Source organism: Podarcis erhardii (genome assembly GCF_964252035.2).
Source record: "Podarcis erhardii genome assembly, chromosome: 12".
Lineage (NCBI taxonomy): Eukaryota > Metazoa > Chordata > Lepidosauria > Squamata > Lacertidae > Podarcis > Podarcis erhardii.
In genome coordinates, this window is record NC_138513.1 from 40,658,122 (window position 1) to 40,685,801 (window position 27,680).

At 45.0% G+C, this 27,680-nt stretch overlaps 1 protein-coding gene across 3 annotated transcripts; it reads right to left on the minus strand.

Annotated features, from left to right (window-relative positions):
* TMEM42 (transmembrane protein 42) lies at positions 1-26,725 on the minus strand. 3 transcript variants are annotated; one of them, XR_014149900.1, is made up of 4 exons: positions 26,529-26,725; positions 19,896-20,042; positions 17,359-17,632; positions 1-157 (listed from the first exon to the last, which is right to left on the minus strand). XR_014149900.1 is itself a non-coding variant. In XM_081834001.1 (3 exons), exons 1-3 carry the CDS (start codon positions 26,685-26,687, stop codon positions 17,495-17,497), a joined length of 444 nt encoding a protein of 147 aa, XP_081690127.1. In that variant the 5' UTR covers positions 26,688-26,725; the 3' UTR covers positions 16,717-17,494. The 3 variants fall into 3 exon arrangements, 1 of the variants encoding a protein (XP_081690127.1); XR_014149901.1 differs by lacking the exon at positions 1-157 and adding an exon at positions 11,360-11,511; XM_081834001.1 differs by lacking the exon at positions 1-157 and having other exon boundaries at positions 16,717-17,632.
* Positions 26,726-27,680: the final 955 nt, after the last annotated feature.

The following is a 27,680-nucleotide window of genomic DNA, read 5'->3' on the forward strand; positions in this document are numbered from 1 at the left end:
AGCTCGTTTCTCTGCTGAGTGCTGAAAACAGGCAGCCCCTTTCTTAGCTCAGTGAGGAAACGCTGCAAACTCTTCTGGCCTGGCCAAGTTATTGTGTCATTTGTGTGCTTTGGTCTTTGGGGCTCACCCACCACTGGTATGCGGCCCCCACTTGCCCCTGAGAAAAAAAATCAAACAGATGTAACCATTAGTCTCCATGGAAGCACAACATTTGTCATTCCCCTTACAACAGGAGGATGTGCCTGGCTGAAGCCTTGCCAGCCAGATTGACCAACTTTAAGCAGCTCATCTGAAACCATTTTCTTTCTTTCTTTTTTGTATAATTTTTTTTTTCTATTTTACATTTTAGAATATTCATTTGAACAACCTTAAAATAGCAATGACTTCCCTTCTTCTCCTTCCATGGTTCAATTTGCATGCCATACAGTGGTACCTCGCAAGACGAATGCCTCGGAAGCCGAAAAACTCGCAAAACGAAAGGGTTTTTCGTTTTTTGAGTTGCTTCGCAAGACGGATTTCCCTATGGGCTTGCTTCGCAAGACGAAAACGTCTTGCAAGTTTGTTTCCTTTGTCTTGCAAGTTTGTTTCCTTTTTCTTAAAACCGTGCATTCACTTCGAGGAGCAACTCATAGCACGCGGTGTGGTAGCCTTTTTTGAGGTTTTTGAAGACTTTGGTGATTTTTGAAGCTTTTCCAAAGTCCGTGCTTCGCAAAACGAAAAAATCGCAAGACAAAAAAACTCACGGAACGAATTAATTTCGTCTTGCGAGGCACCACTGTAGATCTATGCATATTTTACATAAACTAAGCCAAGCATAGGCAAACTCTGGCCCTCCAGATGTTTGGGACTACAATTCCCATCATCCCTGACCACTGGTCCTGTTAGCTAGGGATGATGGGAATTATAGTCCCAAAACATCTAGAGAGCAGGAGTTTGCCTGTGCCTGAACTAAGCCATTCAGTATTCCATTTTTACATCCATCAAAACTTATTTACACTGTTGAATTTTTCTTAATGCTGCCAACGTTTTCAAATGTGCACAATCTTCACCCATATATACATTAAACATTTTCTAATCTTCTTTAAACATATATTCTTCTTGTTCTCTTATTCTATAAGTCTGCCAGCTGCGTGTGTTCAATCAGTTGTCATTCTTCTTAAGTTGGGACCTCACTCATTTTCCATTTTTGGACTAACGAACAAGGTCCACAGTAGTTGCATACATAAATAGCCTTTTTTGACACCTGGGTGTTTTCATCTGAATTATCTGAATTATCCCCAACAAAAAGGACTTTGTTTTTTTGGGGAAAGTACTTTAAAACATTCTTTTTTCCAATTCATTATAAATTATTTCCCAATATTCTTTTACCCTTTTACAAGTTCATCGTCTGAAACCATTTTCAGCAGAATAGCAACACAGAGAAAGGGTTTATTGCCTTTGCATAAACACTGAAATTATGCTTCCTGCTTGGGCCATACAGCAGCTGATATTTTAAGGACACACAAATACAAATGTGTGAGTGTCTGGAGGCGGTTGGGGGATGGATGGCGGCTAACAGATTGAGGTTGAATCCTGACAAGACAGAAGTACTGTTTCTGGGGGACAGGAAGCGGGCTGGTGTGGAGGACTCCCTGGTCCTGAATGGGGTAACCTTGCCCCTAAAGGACCAGGTGCGTAGCCTGGGAGTCATTCTGGACTCACAGCTGTCCATGGAGGCGCAGGTCAATTCTGTGTCCAGGGCAGCTGTTTATCAGCTCCATCTGATACACTGGCTGAGACCCTACCTGCCCACAGACTGTCTCGCCAGAGTGGTGCATGCTCTAGTTATCACCTGCTTGGACTACTGCCATGCACTCTACATGGGACTACGTATCTTTGAAGGTGACCTGGCAACTACAACTAATCCAGAATATGGCTGTTAGACTGGGAGTGGCCGCCAAGACCATATAACACCGGCTGAGACCCTTCTTGCCGGAGTGGTGCATGCACTGGTTATCTCCCGCTTGGACTACTGCAATGCGCTCTATGTTAATGCTCTCTATTTTAAAGGAAGTGTTTGGTAAATGGAAGCCTTCGTTCATAGCATTTGCCATTCATGATCTTTAAAAGGGTAAAGAAGAAGAAAAATAACCATTAAGTTGATTGGTGCTAATTTCTGTCCTGACTTTCAAAGGGCTATTGCTGAAAAAGTGTTTTATTGCCCAATTCAACCGAGATAGTTTTTATTATATAAAGTTAGTTACCTGTTTCTTTACACTGCAGAGATTACAGAAACAGACACCACCTTTTTCTGAACCAGTCAACACCTAAAGCAAATAATAATGTTTCAGCAGTCATAAGTTGTGGACTGCTGAGTACAGCAAATATTGATTGGGAGTAAACATATCTAAAACCCATAATTGTCCAAGAGAAGAAGAAAAATTATTGACCTAACACCTCTCCACCTTTGGTATATGACTGCACAAAGTGGCTGGTTTGTCAAGCCTCAAGGCTAGGTTTTCCAAGGCCAGCTCTTCAGAAACAATTATGTTCCCACTGCTGGTATATAGGTTTATTTTAAGGTATATAGACATAGCATATAGATAGCACATTTTCTGTGATGCAAGTTGGTATAGATAGCTGGTTCTAACACGGCTTCCCCAACCATCACACAAAGTTAAAAGCGATAATTAGTAAAAAAAAGAAAAGACCAGCTGATGACTCGGCTCCCCAAATCTCTTTTCTGATGAGAGCAGCTTTTGCATCTCATTTGGAAACCAAAGACCCAGAGTCTGGAGGAAGAATGGGGAGGCACACAATGCCAGATGCTGGAAGTCCAGTGTGAAGTTTCCAGTCTGTGTTGATTTGGGGAGCCATGTCATCAGCTGGTGTTGGTCCACTGTGCTTCATTAAGTCCAGGGTCAACACAGCCATTTACCAGGAGATTTTAGAGGACTTCATGCTTCCTTCCGCTGATGAGCTTTATGGGGATGCTGACTTCATTTTCCAGCAGGACTTTGGCACCTGCCCACACTGCCAAAAGTACCAAAACCTGGTTCAATGCCCATGGGATTACTGTGCTTGATTGGCCAGCAAACTCGCCTGATGTGAACCCCATAGAGAATCTATGGGGCATTGCCAAGAGAAAGATGAGAGACATGAGATCGAGCAATGCAGAAGAGCCGAAGGCTGCTATTGAAGCATCCTGGTCTTCCATAACACCTCAGCAGTGCCACAGGCTGATAGCATCCATGCCATGCCACACTGAGGCAGTAATTGATGCAAAAGAGTCCCAAACCAAGTACTGAGTACATATGCATGCTTCTACTTCTCAGAGGTCCAATATTGCTCTATTTGCAGTCCTTGTTTTGCTGATTTCATTTAATATTCCAATTTTCTGAGATTGTTAATTTGGGGTTTTCAACAGCTGTACGCCATAATCATCACAATTATAACAAATAAACATATTGACATATCTCACTTTGCATGTCATGAGTCTATCTCATATATTAGTTTCACCTTTTAAGTTGAATTATTGAAATAAATGAACTTTTCCATGATATTCTAATTTTCTGAGTTTCACCTGTAAGTTGTGTCTCCCTTTTTCTGGGAGAAAATTTAAAATTCCCACCCTCCTTTCACCACAGGTTTGTATTGTGAGAACTGGGAATGTGAGTGATGTGCTCCCTCTCACAATTGCTGCATTATGGGACAGACAGTATAAGGAAACTGGGAATCCTAATATTTTTTCCTAAGCCTTAGTGGAGGAAATTCACCCAGGAAAACCTATTTCTGCTCAAGGAATAGAGGCCACACTGCAATTTCCAACCCCGCCCCCCGGGCTTAGGGTACTGTCGTTGGAAAGCTGCCATTTTCTATGTGCTCATTTGGCAATGAGCTACCTCAGACTAAGTAGAACTTATTTCAGAGTAAATGAGTTTTATCGGAAGTCAACTTCTGCAAAAAAGTGGTATGAAAATTGCAGGCTGAATATAAAAAGAGGAGCGTTGATCACCTCCTTTTATCATCACCAGCTGGGGAAATTTATGAGGCTATGCATTTTATTTCCTTGTGCAAACGTGATTTCAAGATTCATCTCGAGGCTTAGCTGAGTTGCCTTTGGCATTCCTGGAATATATGCATTTAAAGATTTATTTGTTTTAGATATATTATGCTAAGGAATACATGCTCAGTATTCCTTCCACTCTGCCAGTGGGAAAAGCTGTAAGTATTATATAGCGCCTCACTTTTGCAATATCTGGTACATCCAATAGGCATTATTTTATGTGTAGAATCCAGGCTAGAACTCTGAACTATCTCCTGAATGCTCAAGCCTTTTGCGAGGGCAACGTACTACGCTTCATAGTTGATTTTTTTTTTAAAAAAAAAATGGACTATGGCTGTTGAACACTTCCATCATTCAAAAAGATCTAGTCTCTAGTAGGGATGGGCGAGAGATTTGTTCAGTTCACATTTTAATACAAACCTGCCTAATTGGCACTTCCAAAATCATAGAATCATAGAATCATAGAGTTGGAAGAGACCACAAGGGCCATCGAGTCCAACCCCCTGCCAAGCAGGAAACGCCATCAGAGCACTCCTGACATATGGTTGTCAAGCCTCTGCTTAAAGACCTCCAAAGAAGGAGACTCCACCACACTCCTTGGCAGCAAATTCCACTGTCGAACAGCTCTTACTGTCAGGAAGTTCTTCCTAATGTTTAGGTGGAATCTTTTTTCTTGTAGTTTGGAACCATTGCTCCGTGTCCGCTTCTCTGGAGCAGCAGAAAACAACCTTTCTCCCTCCTCTATGTGACATCCTTTTATATATTTGAACATGGCTGTCATATCACCCCTTAACCTCCTCTTCTCCAGGCTAAACATGCCCAGCTCCCTTAGCCGTTCTTCATAAGGCATCGCTTCCAGGCCTTTGACCATTTTGGTTGCCCTCCTCTGGATGTGAATGTGAGATGCTGCTACCTTTTCTATTACTATTATTATGACGTCATTTTCCTCACAAAAGTGACCCAAAGTGACTTGCAGCACAATATTAACCCCAAAACCAATCACAAGAAAACATCTATACAAATAAAAAGCAGATTCTTATGGAACCTGCTCCACTCAGAGAGACCTTCAAAGTAAGGGCCAAAAGCCCAGGTAAACCCCGCCCCCCAGACGTCAGTGAAGATGACATGCAAAATTACTTTCTAAAATGGCAGACTGTTTGCACACATGCATATTAGGTAAAACTGGGAATAAAAAGGGGTATATTGGAATAAATGTGCATGAAGAGGTATAGTAAATGGCGAGTGCTAAACTGAAGATAGGCAAAATAGAAAAAAGACAGAAAGCAAAAATGTAAGATTTATCCATCCTTAGTCTCTAGGGTGTAGCACAGCCCTCCTCCCCAATGCCTGTTTTAAAATTCTGGTTTCTTTTTTTAAAACCTGAACCAAACTTAAAAAACATTTTTTTATTTTCCAATACAAAATTATATTAAATAAAATCAAATAAATATCCATATAGAGATTCTTTTGAATCTCAGGACTCCCCCCCCCCGGACCCCCATTTTAAACATTTAAAATGGCATCTTCTTCCAAACTCCACCTATTATGTCAATCCATATTTTCCATGGTAATTGTTACACAACGAATGAAATCAAAACCCTGCCAATGTTTCCATCTGCTTACAGTGGTCTCTTAAATAGCTTCTACATTTTCCCCATTCTTTTGTAAAGTTTTTGTCCTCTTGGTTCCTGCGTTTTCCAGTCAGCTTTGCCATTTTGGCCTAGTCCATCAGCTTGGTTTGCCATTCTTCTCTGGTAGGGACTTCATCTTATTTCCATCTCTGGGCTAGTAACATCCGGGCGGCTGTTGTTCCATACATAAAAAAATATTTTCTGCTCCTTTGGGATGTCAGTACCTGTAATTCCTAATAAAAAAAGCTTCTGTTTTTTTAACAAGAGTTGTTTTAAACATTTTTTTCAATTCATTATATATCATCTCCCAGAAAGCTTTTACCACCTTACAGGTCCACCACGTATGATAAAAAGTATCTTCTTTTTCTTTAAATTTCCAGCAGGTATTTGTACTTGTCCTATACATTTTTGCCAGCTTCGGAGGAGTCAAATACCACCGGGTACATCATTTTCATGTAATTCTCTTTCCAAGTACAACGGGTGTGCTGGGCCCGGGGGTAACCCATGAAACGCGGTCCAGGACTGATCCAGAATCCAAAGGTCCCACTGGGAGACAGTCCGACAGGGCGAAGGCAGGACACAATGCAGGATACCAAGCAAGGACAGGTACAGGATCTGAGGCAGGATCTGGCATACAGCAATGTTGCTCCCGCAACCTGGGATGGGGTCTGACAGCCTTTTATCTTTGTCAGGGTAACGGCTGGTCCTGATCCCCCGGCGACTCACTTCCCTGTTTTGCCCGAAGGCGAGCACTCCTCCTGCGAGTACTCAGGTCTCTCCTTCTTTCAGACCTCAGTCTCTGCAGCTCAGGAGATGTCGGTGGGTTACCAGACCCAGGGGCCTCCTCAGCCTCCCCTGACCCAACTGGTAGTGGAGCAGCTGTAGATGATGGCCCAGCTGAAGGCAACGAGGTAATCCCCGCATCTGGAGCCAGGGCAGGCTCAGGCCCCTGACTCGGCCCAGCTGGTGTTTGTTGCAGGGGAACCTGTGCAGATGGGAACTCTTCAGGATCAGGCCCCAGACTTGGTTCAGATGACGCCTGAGGCAAAGGATCCGGTGCAGACTGAGAGTCCTCTGGTTCCAAGTCCGAGCCTGAGTCCCTGGCCATCACAACAGGCTGTGAATTTCAGGTCATCCTAAAACAATGGGAATATCGCTGGGTAGCAATGGTGAGGATGCCACTATTGTACAAAGGTTTATTTTTGCAAGTCCTGTAAGTTATGGCTTCACATGGAGGGAACCCACATTTGGGAACCAGCAGAGACTATGGTCTGCCATGCCTGGAAGAATGCATCATCAACTGGACTTTCTGGTTTATCTTTCACGCAAGAATACACTGCCAGGAAAAAAGAGAGGGGTGATTTTGGGTCTCAGCGGAGAAAAAGATGCCAGTGTCTCCATCGACTGCATGAGTGCAAGTCAAAAGGCAATGCTAGGTGTTTGTGGCAGCCAAAGGATTAAAGCTTTTGTCAACACAAATGCCGTTTTTCAAGAGACCGGTTCTCCATAGACCTAACCTGGGGAGTAAACAGTAAAGACCTGATGAAGAGAGCACAGCAGAGGTTATATTTTCTGAGAATCCTCCGGAAAAACAAGCTCTCAAAGGACCTGTTGGTGGCATTTTACCATTGCACTGTCGAGAATGTATTAACTTATGGTCTCTGTGTGTGGTTTGGGAGTTGCACGGCCAGGGAAAAAACAATGCTGTCCAGGGTTGTAAAGGCTGCGGAGAAAATAATTGGGTGCACTCTTCCCACCTTGGATCAAATCTATGCTTCCAGGTGCCATAAGAAAGCTGCAGAGATAGCGCAGGATAGTGTGCACCCCAGAAATGATCTCTTTCAGCTTCTGCCTTCTGGAAGAAGGTACAGGGTTATAAAGACTAGGACTAGCCGCCTGAGAAACAGTTTCTATCCAAATGCGATTTTGGTTTTAAACGCAATGTAAGGTAGTCTCTATGGGAGTATATTGTATTTAATTATGAGGTATCAGAGTTTTTAGGGGGTTAACCAGGCTGGGATAGATGGGATATTAGGCTTGTTGGTTTTTGAATGTCTGATGTAGATTTTTTCAATTCTGTTGTTCTGTATGGGACAATGACAATAAAGATTATCGTATTGTATTATAGACTTGGCACAATAGCCCCCAGGACAGCCCGCAAAGTACATATGCCAAGAGAGGCCTTGTACGGGGAGCATATCTCAACTGGTAGAGCACAAGACTCTTAAACCTCAGGGCTGTGGGTTCGAGACCCACATCGGGCAAAAGATTCTTGCATTGCAGAGAGTTGAGCTATTGAACTTCATGGTCCTTTCCAATTCTACCATTCTATTATTCTACTCCTGCCTTTCGCCTCCCAAGGGCTGGCAGGCTAAGGATGCATTCAGAGAAATAATTTAATTTTTTAATTTATAAGACAATTTATAAACCAGCAACACATAAAACAGTTATCATGGTGGACGGTGAAAATATCAGCGAGCCACAAAACCCTGAACAGATCACCAACACTGATTCAAATAAATTGTCAATACTATCCTTTATCAAAATGGATTTTCGGGCAGTTTACAAGCTAAATGCAGCCTTATAGTATCTTCTCCTTTTCCATTAAAATGCTGGCGTTCTTAAACAGCAAATTTTATTCATTTATTTTATCTCAGCAAATCTCTGTTTCACTTTCCCATCAAATAGATGCCCAAGGCTTTTAACAATATAAGTATCAGTGGTTTGGCAACGTATGAGAATTGCTTATAATGGCCAAAATATCTATGGAAATATTTCAGGAAGAAATGGTTCTAATGTCCGATATATACTGACTCTAAAACGACGGTGCCCTGTTAAGCTGTCTCCTGTGTGATTTTTCATGCACAACCTGTTACACTTTTAACAAATTTGATCTCTAGTGACTCTGAAGAGAGAATATTTGATGGTTACACTTGTAATGGGTACAATGTGATGTTTGTCAGTGTATTCTGCTCTCTCTTGTAATGGAAATTTCTTCAAACTAATACATTAATTACTCCCCCATGATGTTTTAGAAAACAAAAAGCCAGAAGCAGAGTTGTATTTTCAAACAATACATTGTGTTTTTCTTCCCACAGAGAGTTAGCAGGCCAAATAAAAATATGTGTCTCTTCATCTATCTCTCTCTCCATGCTGTCAAAATCTTGCCAACAATTCTTTCATCATCTATATTCTTCCAAGACAAGCAAAAGCCTGACTAGCTTTGTGAGAGAATCAGGAACTGAAAAAGGAGGTGCTCTTTGTCACCTAAGGAAGGTGACAAATGACACAAGTCCAACTCCCTACTTTGCTTTTTGTAGGTCACCTTTAAGCTTTTGTCAGAGATGGAGGAGTCTTGCCAACCGCAACAAGCCCGGGAGCTCTTACTGTTAAGGCTTCTAGCTGTGGGACTGGCGAAGAAAGGAGCTTGGTTGAAAAACAATGTTCCAATTTGCTGAGATTGCCCAAACGTATTTAAAATGTCAAATAACAGAGGGGCTGCCAAGCTGCAAATGGCTCGATTGGAGTGATAGAGCAACAGAGACTCTTCTCCAAAATCACTGAAGCAACTGTGTTACTTAACCTTTCTTATATTCTTACATTCGCAGCTCAAACACATTTATTTGAAAGGAAGCTCCACCGGTTTCAGCGGAATTTACCGTATTTTTCGCTCTATAACACGCACCTGACCATAACATGCACATCGTTTTTAGAGGAGGAAAACAAGGGAAAAAACATTCTGAATGAAACAGTGGATATATCATTTTTGTGCTTCATGCTGTGGCCACAGACACGTGATCTGATGGTGAATTTGGGCTGACCCAATGCAAAGATCCTGAGGATCCATGTGGATCCATGTTTTGTAACCACGTTTTTGCACCATTGCAGCCCCAGGCAACAGTGGGTGCGTGATTTGGGGGGGGGCAGGCTGTAGCCATGGACATGCTATGTGATCTGATGGTGAATTTGGGCTGACCCAATGCAAAGATCCTGAGGATCCATGTAGATCCATGCTTTTTAACCACGTTTTTGCACCATTGCAGCCCCAGGCAACAGTGGGTGCGTGATTTGGGGGGGGGGGCAGGCTGTAGCCATGGACATGCTATGTGATCTGATGGTGAATTTGGGGTGGCCGAATGCAAAGATCCTGAGGATCCATGTGGATCCATGCTTTTTAACCACATTTTAAGTGGGGAGGGAAGGAAAAACACAGAAGGGACAAGGAGCAGGAGAGGGGTGTGCAGAGAAGCAGCTGGCTAAGAATGCAGGAGAGGGGTATAACGGGGAGGGAGGAAAGGAAGGCAAAAGTTTTCCCTCACCTACTCACCCAAGCCAGCCAGCTCGCGCTCTCTCTCTCTCTCTCTCTCCCTCCTGCATGTTTTCAGCTTTCCCCTCTGCTTGCCTGGAGGGGAGGGGCTTTCCCTGCTCTTTGTTCCGTTTGAGCAAACACAGCAAGATAACGGAGGAGGGTGGGCAGTAAGACCCTGAGGCAGAATGCCGGAAAGCAGCGCTTCTTCTTTTCAAGTTTCCCTTCTAGGAGACGCGCGGTTTGATTTTTGCCTGCTTTTTTTTGCCTCCACTCGCCCCCTTTGGCTCCAGGGACCACACATTCGCTGAATAACACGCACAGACATTTCCCCTTCCTTTTTAGAAGAAAAAATCTGCGTGTTATAGAGGGAAAAATACGGTACTTTTTGATCCATTTGCAAGCAGAGAAAGAAGAGAGGAAGCAGACAAGTAGCAAACAGGCCATAGCTCAATTGAGAACAAGGCAGGGTGCCAGGCTGTCAAGCTAGTTAGCAGGAAAGACTGATGTGGTGTGGGTGGTGCTGTGGTTTAAACCACTGAGCCTCTTGGGCTTGCCGATCAGAAGGTTGGCAGTTCGAATCCCTGCGACGGAGTGAGCTCCTGCTGCTCTGTCCCAGCTGCTTCCGACCTAGAAGTTCGAAAGCACACCAGTGCAAGTAGATAAATAGGTACCACTGTGGTGGGAAGGTAAACAGCATTTCCGTGAGCTCTGGTTTCCATCACGGTGTTCCGTTGTGCCAGAAGCAATTTAGTCATACTGGTCACATGACCCGGAGAGCTGTCTGTGGACAAACGCCAGCTCCCTCGGCCTGAAAGCGAAATGAGCGCCTCAACCCCATAGTCGCCTTTTAACTGGGGTCCTTTACCCTTTTTAAGCTACAATTTGGTCAACCTGAGGGGCTAAGCAGCATAGTCAGTTATTGGCCTCTTGTGCTACCAGACCCTGGTGAATTGGTACTTTTGATACCAACCTGTTGGTGATCTACAGTGATGGGACTTAAAATACATCATAGATCAGATTAGCCACTCCTTCCTCGAGTGAGCCACAATTATTTTTGTTTTTTCCTTTTCTGTAAACCAGTGTTTCCCAAAGTGGGCGATACCGCCCCCTGGGGGACTCTGGAATGATCCTGGGGGGTGGTAGTAGCCTTGGGTACAATTGGGGGGTGTTAAGTAAAAATAAGGGGTGTGTATGGAAGCATAAAGAAGAATTTTTTGAAAATTCACAGCATTTCACCTGTTGTGTAATGACGCTTACCAATGTAACGCAGAGTTGAAGTCGCAGTGATTACTTTATTTTCCAAACCAACACACAAAATGCAAGTTATAACCGATCTGTGGTCAAGTCCGTCGACAGCATCTTTCTTTCCTGTGTTGTAGGATGTAGGTAGAAATATAGATACATAAAAAGAATGCCAATTTGTCACTGCATCTTTGTTCGCTTAAAGAAGAGAGATTTGCAGGGGTGCGCTGGGTAATTATTATTTTTTTCTGACAAAGGTGCGACAGACCCTGATGTAGTGTGTTCTATGGAAGAACAGAACAGAAACAAGAAAGTCTTATGAACAGGCAAACAGTGGTGTCACAGAAAATTAGGTGCTTTTGAGTTCCCTGTGCTTTGAGATCTTTTTGCTTTGCGATACCTGTGCTTTCCTTTTAGATTCCTTAAGATTCCGGCCTAAACCACACTTCCTTGTTGTGTTTGTTCTTCACCATTTGCATGAAATGAAGACCATGTTTCCCACACCTGGTCTACCACAAACCCCAAGGTTGTCACATACTCTTTCCATTTCACAGATGGGCAAATGGGCATTACGGTTGGTGGTTAGCTCAGTGACTCTGGCTGAATTTGGGTTCAAATTCAGCCTTATCAGGGTCTGATTACATTTGAACAAGTGAAGGTTTGGGGCTGAGAAGACAAAAAAGGTGGGCTAACAATTGCTACAGGATTATACTAAGCAATGTTTCCAGAAGCATCAATCCCTGTGTTTTCAAGTTTGGCTCTGTCATTTAAAGTCTATTATGTACAGTTAGACTGGAACATACAGTGGTGCCTCGCAAGACGAAATTAATTCGTTCCGCAAGTTTTTTCTTCTTGCGAGTTTTTCGTCTTGCGAAGCACGGTTTCCCATAGGAATGCATTGAAAATCAATCAATGCGTTCCTATGGAGACCGTCCGGGGACAGAGGGGAAGGTGCGCGCCTTCCCCTCTGTCCCCGGACCTGTTTAAAGCAAGGGGCGGCGGGGAGAAGATTGCTTCTCCCCGTTGCCTGCCCCGCAATCTCGGGGGACAGAGGGGACGCAATCTTCTCCCCGCCGCCCCTTGCTTTTACCAGGTCCAGGGACAGAGGGGAAGGCGCGCGCCTTCCCCTCTGTCCCCGGAGATTGCGGGGCTGGCAACGGGGAGAAGCAATCTTCTCCCCGCCGCCCCTTGCTTCAAAAGAGGTCCGGGGACAGCGGGGAAGACGCGCTGCGCTTCCCCGCTATCCCCGGAGCTTGCGGGGCAAGCTTCGTTTTGCAAAGCAAGCCCATAGGGAGATGCGTCTTGCGAAGCGGCTAAGAAAACGAAAAACTCATTCGTCTAGCAAGTTTTTCGTCTTCCGAGGCGTTCGTCTTGCGGGGCACCACTGTATAAAAGAAAGACTAGGTGTAAAATACACACACAATCTGTGAAGTGGGAGAGGCAAGCAAATGTAGAATTAGTGTGAATAAGTGTGTGTCCATCTGAACTTTTTCTATTGTTTATTACAGTAGATCATGACATGAGTAAAGGCTGGCATAACTTAATATGAGTAAAGATCTTCATTATGAACTTTTCTTGACCCTGGTTCCAGTCTTATCTCAAACCTGTCCTGGAAGGCATCAATGAGACATATTGAGCTCCTAACACCTTTGTGTCAAGATCAGCACATGCAATCTAGTTACTGGCCAAATTTAATCAACACCTCCTGTAAAAGAATGGTTCCCACCTAGATAAATAGCAAGATAAGTTTAAGACAGTAAACAAACAAGGATAACCAGTTTAGTCATTTAGCTCACTAGGATTATATTCATTCAACTTTTAATTAAGCAGAATAAACAAAATGGGAAACAGGCAGGAAACTCTAGGAGGAGACAACAGAACGATAGAAATATTGAAATTATAAGAACTGCTCATCTAAAAGCCCCACTTCCTTCGCCATTAGAATGCACTGATTCAGAACAGTATTTCAACCCTGGATTTTCAATGGCTGGTTAGCTCTCAAAGCTCCAACACTGACCATTTTTCACAAGGACCAGCCAGATTGTGTGCTTCACTACAGACCATATAATAATAATAATAATAATAATAATAATAATAATAATAATAATAATTTATTATTTATACCCCCAAACCAAAAATACAGTAAAATATCACACGTTAAAAACTTTCCTAAACAGGGCTGCCTTAAGATGTCTTCTGAATGTCAGGTAGTTGTTTATCGCTTTGACATCTGCTGGAAGGGCGCTCCACAGGGCGGGTGCCACTACCGAGAAGGCCCTCTGCCTGGTTCCCTGTAGCTTTGCTTCTCGCAATGAGGGAACCGCCAGAAGGCCCTCGGCACTGGACCTCAGCGTCCGGGCAGAATGATGGGGGCGGAGACGCTCCTTCAGGTATACTGGACCGAGGCCGTTTAGGGCTTTAAAGGTCAGCACCAACACTTTGAATTGTGCTCGGAAACGTACTGGGAGCCAATGTAGGTTTTTCAAGACCGGTGTTATGTGGTCTCGGCGGCCACCCCCAGTCACCAGTCTAGCTGCCGCGTTCTGGATTAGTTGTAGTTTCCGAGTCACCTTCAAAGGTAGCCCCACGTAGAGCGCATTGCAGTAGTCCAAGCGGGAGATAACCAGAGCATGCACCACTCTGGCGAGACAGTCCACAGGCAGATAGGGTCTCAGCCTACGTACCAGATGGAGCTGGTAAACAGCTGCCCTGGACACAGATTTGACCTGTGCCTCCATGGACAGCTGTGAGTCCAAAATGACTCCCAGGCTGCGCACCTGGTCCTTCAGGGGCACAGTTACGCCATTCAGGACCAGGGAATCCTCCACACCTGCCCGCCTCCTGTCCCCCAAAAACAGTACTTCTGTCTTGTCAGGATTCAACCTCAATCTGTTAGCCGCCATCCATCCCCCAACCGCCTCCAGACACTCACACAGGACCTTCACCGCCTTCACTGGTTCTGATTTAAAAGAGAGGTAGAGCTGGGTATCATCCGCATACTGATGAACACCCAGCCCAACCTCCTGATGATCTCTCCCAGCGGCTGCATGTAATATATACCCTCCCTCAGTGCTATTTTTCTAGAAAAAGAGGTGCTGGAATTCACCATGAACACCTCCCTTATTCACTTGGGCCGGAATTGAGTTCTGACAAGTTTTGGCTGAAAATAGCCCTTCCCTTCTCGCTAGTGTGGCTTCTGTGGCAAAATCGTCACACTCACTTTCTGTCGGTTTCTGGGAATAGTGAGGGATCCCCTTGCTCTTTAGATCAAGGTGTACAGGATTTGTTGTTCACTCAAATTGTAATTTTGCTGTCTGAAGCAGCGTTCGTATATTCTGTCACTTTCATTTCATGTAATAAACCAGTTTTTCTTTATTTCAGAGGTGCCCAAACTTTTTTCAAAGAGGGCCAGATTTGATGAAGTGAACTGCCTGAGGGCTGACCAAAATTGACCTTTTTTTGGGTTGAAGTTGTTCAGCTTTTTTTAGGGTTTACCCCAGGAAATAAACTGCCACAGGGGCCAGATTGAACTGAACGGTGGGCCGGATTAGGCCCCTAAAATGGACTTTGGACATGCCTGCTTTATTTCTTCTGTGTGAGAACTTCTCGTGGGCATAAGATTACAGGTAAACACACATTTGTAACAAACACATGTTATAATGCTAGTGTTGTAAATAAAAATATGCCCTTTTCCCTTATGGAGTATCCAAGAGCCCATATAGAGTCCTTACATAGGTTCCCTATTGGTAGGAGAAAATAACAGAGGCCAACCAGAGAATATTGAGAAGCAAAGCAGCTAGTAAGCTGGATCTTTATTGATCTGTTGCAACAGGGTGCTCCCCTCACATGCAGGAGAGGAGGAGGACCCACAAAAATGCTGTGCAAGGGCTTATAAAGACTTTTGAAATTCCCATTCTCTAGATCAAGACCACTCCCAGAAACATTATGCATACATCACAGAAGGGGTGTAACCTAAGACCACCCCTCAGATACATCCCACCTACATCACAGAAATTTAAATGTTGTTTTTCTCCTGTCACAGTTTATCTCCTGTCTGGCAAGTTACTTGATTGGATTGCCTGGGGAGCCTGGCCATTCTTTTGTAGTGGTAAAATACTTATTTCCTGGGCCAGGTCACAGGCTCACACCCTATTCATATCTTAAATGTGTCCTTAAGACAGGATTTGTGAGGAAAGAGACAATGGGGAGACTTTTCCAGTTTGACCTTGCAGAGAAAACATTTGCTCAGTTTAGGAATCAAAATGGTTCCAGGTTGGCCTTCCTGTGCTGATCTATGTATGTGTGGTTATGAACATTACCATATATCTAAGACCATAAAATTCCTATCACAATGCCTGCTTTATTTCTTCTGTGTGAGAACTTCTCGTGGGCATAAGATTACAGGTAAACACACATTTGTAACAAACACATGTTATAATGCTAGTGTTGTAAATAAAAATATGCCCTTTTCCCTTATGGGGTATCCAAGAGCCCATATAGAGTCCTTACATAGGTTCCCTATTGGTAGGAGAAAATAACAGAGGCCAACCAGAGAATATTGAGAAGCAAAGCAGCTAGTAAGCTTGATCTTTATTGATCTGTTGCAACAGGGTGCTCCCCTCACTCGCAGGAAAGGAGGAGGACCCACAAAAATGCTGTGCAAGGGCTTATAAAGACTTCTGAAATTCCCATCCTGTAGATCAAGACCACCCCCCAGAAACATACATCACAGAAAAAGGTGGTCTAAACAGAAATTTAAATGTTGTTTTTCTCTTGTCCTTGTTTATCTCCTGTCTGGCAGGTTACTTGATTGGATTGCCTGAGGAGCCTGGCCATTCTTTTGTAGTGATAAATACCGTATTTTTCGCTCTATAACACGCACCAGACCATAACACGCACGTAGTTTTTAGAGGAGGAAAACAAGAAAAAAAATATTCTAAACAAAATAGTGGATATATGATTTTTGTGGTTCATGCTGTGGCCACAGACATGTGATCTGACAGTGAGTTTGGAGTAGCCGAATGCAAAAATCCTGAGGATCCATGTGGATCCATGCTTTGTAACCACGGAGGAGGGAAGGAAGGGGAACCATGGATCCTCTGCTCACGACTGCAGCAGATTCCCCCCCCCCCCCGCCACCCGCCGGCATTCGCTCCGTAACACGCACAGACATTTCCCCTTACTTTCTAGGAGGAAAAAAGTGAGTGTTATGGTGCAAAAAATACGGTACTTATTCAAACACCCTTAAGAGAGGATTTGTGAAGGAAAAGACAATGGGGAGGCTTTTCCACTTTGACCATGCAGAGAAAGATTTGGTCCTTGCAGAGAAAACATTTGGTCAGTTTAGGAATCAAAATGGTTCCAGGTTGGTCTTCCTGTGCTGATCTATGTATGTGCGGTTATGAACATTACCATATATCTAAGACCATAAAATTCCTATCACACTAGCAGTCAGGGCTTTTCTTCAGCCGGAACTCAGTTCTGGCACCTCTCAGGTGGCAGAGAACATTCTAAGAGAACAAAGGAGGTGAGCTCTGGCACCTCTTTTTCTAGAAAAATGGCACTGCTAGCCAAAGAGCCTAAGCCTGTGGTAGTGCATGTATGAATGCATGTGAGTGCTCGATACGCATGTTGGTCCAGACACATGCATTGATTTGACAGCCTTGCCAAAGAGACCAATGGCATCCCCTTTAGGAACTGTGAAAGAACATTTGCTTCAATAAGTCTTGGTAGCTCTGGGCCACATTTGACGTCTAGCTCGGTGGTTAACTGTCATTTACCAAATGCCCTGAAGTGTTACCTCATTGGCCAGGGAGACGCCAATGTCTCTCCTCAAAGGCCCTCCTCCTTCATGCTACATTGCACTGTCACCTTGTCCCCATAGTCCAGGGGTCAGCAAACTTTTTCAGCAGGGGGCCGGTCCACTGTCCCTCAGACCTTGTGGGGGGCCAGACTATATTTTTTGGGGAAAAAATGAACGAATTCCTATGCCCCACAAATAACCCAGAGATGCATTTTAAATAAAGGACACATTCTACCCCTGTAAAATCATGCTGATTCCCGGACCGTCCACAGGCCAGATTTAGAAGGCGATTGGGCCGCATCCGGCCCCTGGGCCTTAGTTTGCCTACCCATGCCGTAGTCTTTGCAGTACGATGACGACATTGGCTCAAAATCCATCCCAATGAAGAAAAGTGAGAGGTAACAGGCTAGGTAAAGCAAGCCGGGAGGCCCGGGTGATGGTTGTTTTAACCCACAGGTGAGTTTTCATCTCTTCTTTTCCTTCTTTTCTTCTGCTAAGGGTGGTGCCGTGTGGAGCAGCAAAAGTCCGAGAAGGGTTAAGGATATTCCTATCCACCACAACAGGGCATGAGTCTCCCCAAAGAGCAACTTGCCAAGAAAAGCCTGAAAAGACAAGACAAGAAGGAGATTTCCACTCAAACAACTGCCACCCTGGACTCCTTCGGAAGGAAGAGAAGCAGATAGACATAGTAATAATAACAACAAACTTGGTCCATTGGCTGGATGTTCCCCATCCCTGGGGTCTGGGCAGCTGAATACAGTGGTACCTTGGTTCTCAAACTTAATCCGTTCCAGAAGTCCGTTCCAAAAGCAAAGCGTTCCAAAACCAAGGCAAGCTTTCCCGTAGAAAGTAATGCAAAATGGATCAATCCGTTCCAGACTTTAAAAAATAACCCTTAAAACAGCCATTTAACATGAATTTTACTACGAGACCATTGATCCATAAAACGAAAGCAATAAACAATGTACTGCAGGTCACTCACTCAATCAATCAATCAATCAATCAGTAGCTTCCACACAGTCACAAAAAGAACCAGAAAAAAAGCAAAATAAATGCCAAAAACAGACAGACCTCAGCGTAACACTCATAACAGAAGCGTGGCACTCAAATCGGAAGCGTAACACGTTTGGCTTCTGAAAAATGTTCGCAAACTGGAACACTTACTTCAGGTTTGCAGTGTCTGGGTTCCAAGTTGTTTGGAAGCAAGGTGTTTGAGAACCAAGGTATCACTGTACGTTGAAATCGGAGAAAAATAGGCGCTTTAATCCCAAAATTTTACGTTGCATTTACATTTGGACGTTTCGTTTTCCTTCTTAGGAACAAATAGTTTATTCTTAAAGAATCCCTCTGCTAGAGTGCCTTGCTCATCTCACACACCTCACAAGCACCTATTAAAGGGGTTTCACTAAGCGAGTTCTTGAACCAAGGACTTTACAAGAAGACACTATTAAATTAGGACTGAATTATCAGAGGTTCGGTTAAAAGCAACTCTGAAAGGTGGCACTGAGCGAAGTTGCCAACCTGGATTCATGTAAGTGCTCAGAGGCATTTTTTAAAAGTAAGGAACACCACTAAAAATATCATTTCCTCCTCCAGCAGCAACGCCTCACTATATTGTGCTGGTTTAACGTATTATATTATTAGCAGCATTGGGGTTCAATTCCTAAATTTCTTTGTGCGGCTCTTTCTTCTAGCCTGATTTATGTTACAAAAGTAGAGATGGGAGTACAGTACCCAAGAACAGAAAAGGTGTATAGGAATTTCCTGCCAATTTCTCAACTAAAAAATTGGTCTTCCAAAAGTATCATTCAAATGTACTTTTATAATTCAAGAAAATCTTTAATAAAAACCAATTATTATTACTATTATTAATGCAGTCAGGTGTAACAGAAAAAATCTGCCCTTATTCCCTTATGAGGGACAAAAGAGCCCTTATAGTTCTTTGTAGGTTCTCCATTGGTTGGAGAAAATAACAGAGGCCAACCAGAGAATATTGAGAAGCAAAGCAGTTTGTAAGCCTGATCTTTATTGAACTGGGTGCTCCCCTCACATGCAGGAGAGGAGGACGACGTAGAACAAGGGTGTGCCTGCCCTTATATAGACATTTGCCTTCCCTGGAGCTCAAGACCACCCCTCCATACTTCATACATACATCACAGAAGGGGTGTAACCCAAGACTACCCCCCCACAAACATCATACCTACATCACAGAAAAGGTGGTCTACAACAGAAATTTGAATGTTGTTGTTTTTCCTGTCTGTCAGGTTATCTGACAATGCCTTATCTGATTGCCTTTCCTGGTAGTCTGGCCATTCTTGAGATGGCGATTACCCAATTCCTGAGACAATGGAAGGTTCCCTCACCCTCTCCCTCCTTGCAGAGAAAACATTTGGTCAGTTTGGGAGTCAAAATGGTTTCAGGGCAGTCTTCCTGTTCTGCACCAGACATGTGGTCCAAATATCCACGTACGTCCCTGGCTGGCACATTTATGAACATATATAGTGGTGTCCCGCAAGACGAATGCCTCGCAAGACGAAAAACCCGCTAGACGAAAGGGTTTTCCGTTTTTCAAGGCGCTTCGCAAGACAAATTTCCCTATGGGCTTGCTTTACAAGACGAAAACGTCTTGCGAGTTTTTTCGCTCCCACCCCTTTTTCTTTCTTTCTGCTAGGTTGGCAGGAGCAGGGACCAAGCAACGGGAGCTCACCCCGTCGCAGTGATTCAAACTGCCGACCTTCTGATCAGCAAGTCCTAGGCTCTGTGGTTTAACCCACAGCATCCCATATATAACCTTAATTTTTTTATTTCACAGGACATGATTTGACCGATCATGCTGGCTGCCCCTAAGGCGTCACTTGTACTTACGGAAGAGATGAAGTTAGACGCTGTTGAGGTCAAAGTTGCTGTAGCCGAGGAGGAGGAGTATCTTAAGGCTTTGGCAAAGAAAGTCCACATGACTGTGTTGCATGCAAGCACGAGGCCACCGCATCCAATGCGAAGCATCATGGGCAACTGTGGAACAATTGGGGAGGGACATTTTAACCACGCTGCATTTCCCACCCATTTCATGAGATGGAGATCTGAGAGAATTGCATTGTTAAAATAGGGAGGATCTGCGGAGGCAGAAAACATGTTCTGGATCTGCTGTGCCAATGGCGACCGAGCAATTTCCATTCTTCGTTTTCAACCAATCAAATATTTATTACGGTCATAGACCAGCATGAGTAGGGTGGGGTACAATCACTTTGGAAAGCTAAAAGTGATTAAAACAGAAGGTATAAAAAAAACACTATAAGAATCTAAAAGAAGCTAAAAGAAGGGTTAGGAGCATTAAACGGATGTGGAAGAGCATAAAAGTTTAGTATATAAAAGACTATAGGTATCACTTTACAGCGCACCCTGATATGAGTGTGCATTAAATCTAGTTTGTGGCACAAGTCAATTCTTCATTTTGTATGAAGTTCTTCAGGGGAAGAATGAATGAATCTTTATTTGCATCAGCCATCGGCTATAGCAATAAAACAAAAATACAATATACAAAGAATAGAAATAAAAAGTCAATTATATAAAATACATTTTAGGGTTTTGAATCAATAGTCAAATAGTGGACCTTATTCTGATTGCCCCAGCTAAAAACCTTGCAACCTTTGCTGTCACCTGCTCCTCTTGATCTGCCAGGAGAAAGGACACTGTGGCAGTGGTTGGGTGACCCGAGATGGACAATAAAAAAGGGGTGATAATCTCATCCCTCAAGTCTTTATACAAAGAACGAGAGAAATGAATGAATGAATGAATGAATGGAGAACTGCAGAAGAGGCCAAGAAAATAGTAGTAGTATGTCTTCATACTACTCCATTCTTCATACTACTATCCATTCTGAAGGAAATCAGCCCTGAGTGCTCACTGGAAGGACAGATCCTGAAGCTGAGGCTCCAATACTTTGGCCACCTCATGAGAAGAGAAGACTCCCTGGGAAAGACCCTGATGTTGGGAAGGATGGAGGGCACAAGGAGAAGGGGATGACAGAGGACGAGATGGTTGGACAGTGTTCTCGAAGCTACCAGCATGAGTTTGACCAAACTACGGGAGGCAGTGGAAGACAGGAGTGCCTGGCGTGCTCTGGTCCATGGAGTCACAAAGAGTCAGACATGACTAAATGACTAAACAACAACAACAACAACATGTCTTCCTCCATACAATTTAGGATCACAGATGCGATGGCTGGAGTTTGGAGGAAAAGGCGGCATATCCTTATGGTCTCTAGGAGCCACAGCTACAGTCAACTTCTACAGTCTATCCTTCTGGAAGAACAAACTCATAGCTGTGTGTGATGGCATAAATTTCAGAAGTAGAATCAGACACTGGTCAACTTTATTCAGATGGTTATGATGCATCTGACGGAGCCTTGTTTTTAACCGCTCATTTGGTCACCACTGGCGACCAGGAATTCCCTCCAGATAAGTGACTGAGCTGGCCGAGCAGGGACAAAGTGCTCTGCCTTGCTAGCTCCATCGGCTTCTGTCCTGTGGAGGAAATGGCTTCACTTCTTCTGCAACAGCTACAGAAACAGGCTTGCTCGGGCAGGGGGGAGAATCAGCTGCTTTTTACGCATAAGTGTAAAGAAAGCAAAATGGGTCAGTATAAACAAGACCACTCTGGTCCCAGTTTAGATCTTTGTTGGTGTATTATATATAATTACCTATGTGCCCCATATTTAGTGAGCTAAAGCCAAGTTCTGATCTAGATTCACTCTGGTTCAGAAGCTGCTGATATAAACTCAGAGCGGAATACTAAAAGATTATGGGTGAGCCTGTCAAGAGTTTTAAATGTGAGGAGACATCACCCAATTCAAGCATTCTTGAGCAGGATCTTTCTTCCACAGTTCAGGAAACAGCTTAGCCAAATCAGAAAAACCTGACTAAGCATTTCTCAACTAAATTTAGCATTCCAAGGAACCCTTCTTCAAACAAACTCTGATTGGCAAGTTCTGAAGTATTTACTCTGAGCGAAGTCCGATTGCGCTTGGCAAATAATCTTTCCTATTAGCAAACAGCTTTTGCAACTTCAGGTGAGATTTGCATGCTTATTGCCCTGTTGCGGGGGACAGAGATATCCATATACGCATGCCGTAGGTACACAGAGCAAACTGATTTAAACAGAACCACAAACGTAGAGGCAAAGCAGCTTACACATTCACGCAAGCCCGAGGAAGCACTGGACACATGTCAAGAGCACTTTCCAGGCAATGCAACTCTTTGTCAACTCTTTATTGACCAAGATAACACAGTCGCTTCTACAGCTCTGGATTCCTACACACACCAATCTAGCAACTAGGCAGCTGTTCCCAGATCTGCACTCTGTGGACCAGCTGCAGCAACAGGGGACCACTCTCCCTCCACCAGTTTATGTACCTTCCCCTGTTGGGCTGCATGCAGGCAGCCAGAGACTGCGCCTGTGTGGCAACGTCCTCTGCTCATCCCTTTTCAGCCCCCTTCTGGTTCTAGGAAAAAGTGGTGCAGGAGAGGGTGGGGAAACACTTCCGTTTGCCCAGCCTGCCTCTCCCTCCAGCTCTGAAGCTTCTCCTGCCTCTGACTCTTGTCTCCCGGCCGGTACAGTCCTCCACAGACCACTGCCCCCCTCTCCCCGGTGTGCTCACTGTCAGCATCCTGCCAGTTCCTGACTACATAGCATCTTAGGCTGGCCTGAGGCAAAGGAGGACAGGGCTCTGTACCTTTAATGGGTGTGAGGAAGAGCGGTACCTTGTCAAGCAATTCCCACTTCCACAGGTGCAGGATCCCTACTCTGGCCACCGTAATATAAATGCAAACACACAGGGGAATACGAATGTATATCCACCTTCATGGATGGTCTAAAAGATCATTTCCCCTTCTTGAATGGTAATGCGAAGGTGGCCCTGTTTAGGGAAATTTTTAACGTTGGATGCTTTATCGTTTATGATGATGATGATGATGATGATGATGATGATGATGATGATGTTGCGAGCCACACCCAGAGTGGCTGGGAAAACCCAGTCAGATGGCTGGGATATGAATAAAATAAATAAATAAATAAATAAATAAATAAATAAATAAATAATAGCCCGGAAGGGACGCAGGTGGCGCTGTGGGTTAAACCACAGAGCCTAGGACTTGCTGATCAGAAGGTTGGCAGTTCGAATCCCCGCGACGGGGTGAGCTCCCGTTGCTCGGTCCCTGCTCCTGCCAACCTAGCAGTTCGAAAGCACGTCAAAGTGCAAGTAGATAAATAGGTACTGCTCTGGCAGCAAGGTAAACGGCGTTTCCATGCGCTGCTCTGGTTCGCCAGAAGCGGCTTAGTCATGCTGGCCACATGACCTGGAAGCTGGACGCCGGCTCCCTCAGCCAGTAAAGCGAGATGAGCGCCGCGACCCCAGAGTCGGCCACAACTGGACCTAATGGTCAGGGGTCCCTTTACCTATTTATAGCCCACCCATCTGGCTGGGTTTCCCCAGCCACTTTGGGTGGCTCCCAACCAAATATTAAACAGAACAGAACTTCAAACATTAAAAACTTCCCTAAACAGGGCTGCTTCAGATGTCTTCTAAAAGTCAATAAATTATTATGATTTACGATTATTATGGACTTGCAGCATGACCCAAGTCCTGCTTCAGGCATTTCCCACTGCATTTTGGGTCCCAAGTGTGTCTGTCAAGGATGAAACTCCACGGGCAAATGACCCTGAAAATCTCTGTGAATATGTACAGGGACATGTGGTTTCTGTTGTTAATGCAAATCCTGCCTTTGTAGGTCTGCCCTACACAGCAGGCAGCTTACATAAGGTGGACCTGACAGAATACCAGAAGGAAAAGAAATGGGTGCGGGTGGGAGAATCAAGCACGGAATGGGCACAAATAAATGGTCCTTTGAATAAACAGAGAAGAGAAAGGCGTTGCTTCACCGTGGGGATTAAATGGCCTCTGCCACACCTTTGGGTGCCTTCGGTTACCCGGTGGCCACCCAGGCAGGCTTTTGTGTTGCACCTTAAAGATGAATGGGGAAGCAATCCATTTCCCACTGTGTGCCAAGAGAGGAGGAAAAAAGCATCTTCCAGGAGGATCTAAGGACAAACTACATGTTACACAGGAGATCTGTGGCTGGGTCTCCCAGTGGGCGTATTCCTAAGGAAATGCAGGCTACAAATTTGTAGTCCTGGGGTATTTCACCCTCTCCCACGTACAGTGGAACCTCTGGTTGCGAACGTGATCCGTGCGGGAGGCATGTTCGCAACCCGCCGCATCTGCGCCTGCGTGGGTCATAATTTGGTGCTTCTGCGCCGAAACCTGGAAGTAACCCGTTCCGGTACTTCCGGGTTTGCTGCAGTGCGCAACCCAAAATCGCATAACCAGAAGCATCTGTAACCCGAGGAACCACTGTGTTGATTTTCTGATTTGCCCTCCCCCACACTTACTGTTTGCCCCATAATTTTAGTTATGATTTTTTTTTAAGAACAGCATTTATACCCTCTGAGAAGCTGAAGGCAGAGTGATGCTTCCTTGTCCTCCAACTACAGGGCAAACATACTGAAGAGGAGGGCAATTCTGTGCTGGAAGGAAAGAATGAAGAAGTTGGTGGCCCACGGTGGCTGCATTTCATGTACAGTGGTACCTTGGGTTACATACGCTTCAGGTTACAGACTCTGGTAACCCAGAAATATTACCTCAGGTTAAGAACTTTGCTTCAGGAATCGTGCTCTGGCGACATGGCGGCAGCAGGAGGCCCCATTAGCTAAAGTGGTGCTTCAGGTTAAGGACAGTTTCAGGTTAAAAACGGACCTCCAGAACGAATTAAGTTCTTAACCCGAGGTACGACTGTATTTATTTTTTAAAGAAAAGATCAGGAGATCCACTCAACTTTACTTTGATCCTGAAATTTGCCTTTGCAGATAAGCTGCACTGTGGGAGCTGGAGTCCCGTGAAAAGCTCAGGGCATTTCAGCCCAAACTGTAGCTCCTTCCAGCACCAACCATCAGGAAGCTGGCTGGCTGGGGAGAAGCCACAGAATGGGGGCCTCACAAACCTCAGGTTTCTTATGACATCTGCAAAAAAAGGGATACCATTTCCCACAAGCTGCAGCACTTCTGCACTCTGTGTTTGGAAGCCCTTAGCAGACAACTTAGCAGAAGGTCCGTATAGTAAAAGCTATGGTTTTCCCAGTAGTGATGTATGGAAGTGAGAGCTGGACCATAAAGAAGGCTGATCGCCAAAGAATTGATGCTTTTGAATTATGGTGCTGGAGGAGACTCTTGAGAGTCTCATGGACTGCAAGAAGATCCTTAAGGAAATCAGCCCTGAGTGCTCACTGGAAGGACAGATCCTGAAGCTGAGACTCCAATACTTTGGCCACCTCATGAGAAGAGAAGACTCCCTGGAAAAGACCCTGATGTTGGGAAAGATGGAGGGCGCAAGGAGAAGGGGACGACAGAGGACAAGATGGATGGACAGTGTTCTCGAAGCTACCAGCATGAGTTTGACCAAACTGTGGGAGGCAGTGGAAGACAGGAGTGCCTGGCGTGCTCTGGTCCATGGGATCACGAAAAGTCGGACACGACTAAACGACTAAACAACAACAAAGCAGAAGACACTACGGTTCTTATTTCTGAAAGCTGGAGTTGACTTGACCAGTGGCAGACTTTGGTAATATGGTGCCCTGAGCAAAGACCTTCGCCACTCCCCCTAGATATTTCTTATTTTCGATATTATTATTATTATTCTGTGCCCTGTCAGAAAGGTGCCCTATGCGGGGGAACCGCCCACAGCTCCCTAAATTCGGGGCTGACTTTACAGCAAGGTTCCCCATCTCTGATCAAATTGCAATCCTCCAAGAACCTCAATATTACGATTATTCACCATATTGCAGTTGGAGAGGGAGAACTCGAGGGCCACCTCATGGCAAAAGGGAGATTCGCACATGAGATTTCCCAACGCACAGCTCAGTCTCTGAATGTGATGCTTGTTTCACTGAAAAGCCATGACTCCCCTCTGCCTTAGATAATTGCCTCCCGGCCGGAAATTTAATTCCTAAGACACCCCAAACCCCAGACAAGACTGGCAATTCTGGCGCGCGCAAAGCAACGTGTTTATAAAGACGTCTCCAAAACTTTGCACAAACGGGGACCATCGGGGCGCTTGCCGTGTTTCTTTTAAAACTCTGCTTTCCCCTATGTAAAACCGTGTGTGTGTGTGTGTGTGTGTACACGCGGGCGATCCGTGGCCAGGAAACGGATCAGACCCAGAGACACTAAAAGCACAGCGTAGGATGAGACGCACGGATGAAAACTGATGCGCTTTCGGAAGGTCGCCTGGAGAGGCTTCCCAGCTGCTTTTGCGCGTCACTCCATCCATCCATTATTATTTTTTGTCTCTTCCGGGACAAACGGGCCACAAATCCCTCCCCAGCTGCCCAAACGTAGCGCTGCTGCGCCCGATCCTGCCCTCGGGAGGGAGCAGAGGCCGCGTCTTACCCAGGAGCAGGCACCAGAGGCCGCCTCCTCGCCTCCGACGAGCGCGGCGCAGGCTCCCCGCAGGTAATCCGCCCCCAGGGCCAGCTTTGCGGAGCAGGCGGCCAGCGCCCCCAACAGACCGGCCCCGGCGGCGAAGGCAGCCCCCCAGCCGGCTGGCATGGCGACTCCGACGCGCCAAACACACGTGCGCAAGGGGACGCCCACCACGTGGCTCCCAAACACGCTCTTCCGGGTAGGGTCAGCTCACGTGACAGCCCTGCTCCGCCCTCTTTTAAAAAGTGGCTGCGATCGTAGACAGAGTGCATTTCGTTTTATTATATTTCTGTACCACTTTATTTTTAAGGGGGAAAAACCCCTTTAAAAAATGCCCAACATGCGCAGAGGGAGAGAGGAGGTGGAAGATCTATCTATCTATCTATCTATCTATCTATCTATCTATCTATCTATCTATCTATCATCTATCTATCTATCTATCTATCTATCTATCTATCTATCTATCTATCTATCTCTCTCTCTCTCTACTGAGGAGAAACAAGGGGGAGGGCAGAGAACACACGCACAAAAAATAATAATGGAAAAGGAGCCCAGGTAAAAAACTCCACCCCCTAAGCAGGAACAGTACTAGCTACCAACTAGTAGTAAGGAAGTTGAAAAGAGGGGGGAATTCATTATTTTAGAAACAAGTTATAAGAGCGGATAGCTATGCAAATGGCTTAAAAAGAACAGAGGGATGAGAAGAGGATTGAAAAAGAGCCAGGAAGCAGCTACATCAGGAAGATTTGGACACGTGTATAAGAATTTTAAGGTCAAAGTGGGAAACCTCCCCATTGTCTCTTTCCTCACAAATCCTGTCTTAAGGGCACATTCAAGATACAGTATGAACAGGGTGTGAGCCTGTGACTTAGATTCAGGAATTAAGTAGTTATAATGACAAAAGGGAGTGCTGGTGTCGCTGTGGGTTAAACCACAGAGCCTAAGGCTTGGTCGGCGGTTCGAATCCCCATGAAGGGGTGAGCTCCTGTTGCTCGGTCCCAGCTCCTGCCAACCTAGCAGTTCGAAAGCACATCAAAGTGCAAGCAGATAAATAGGTACCGCTCTGGCGGGAAGGTAAACAGTGTTTCCGTGAGCTGCTCTGGTTCGCCAGAAGCGGCT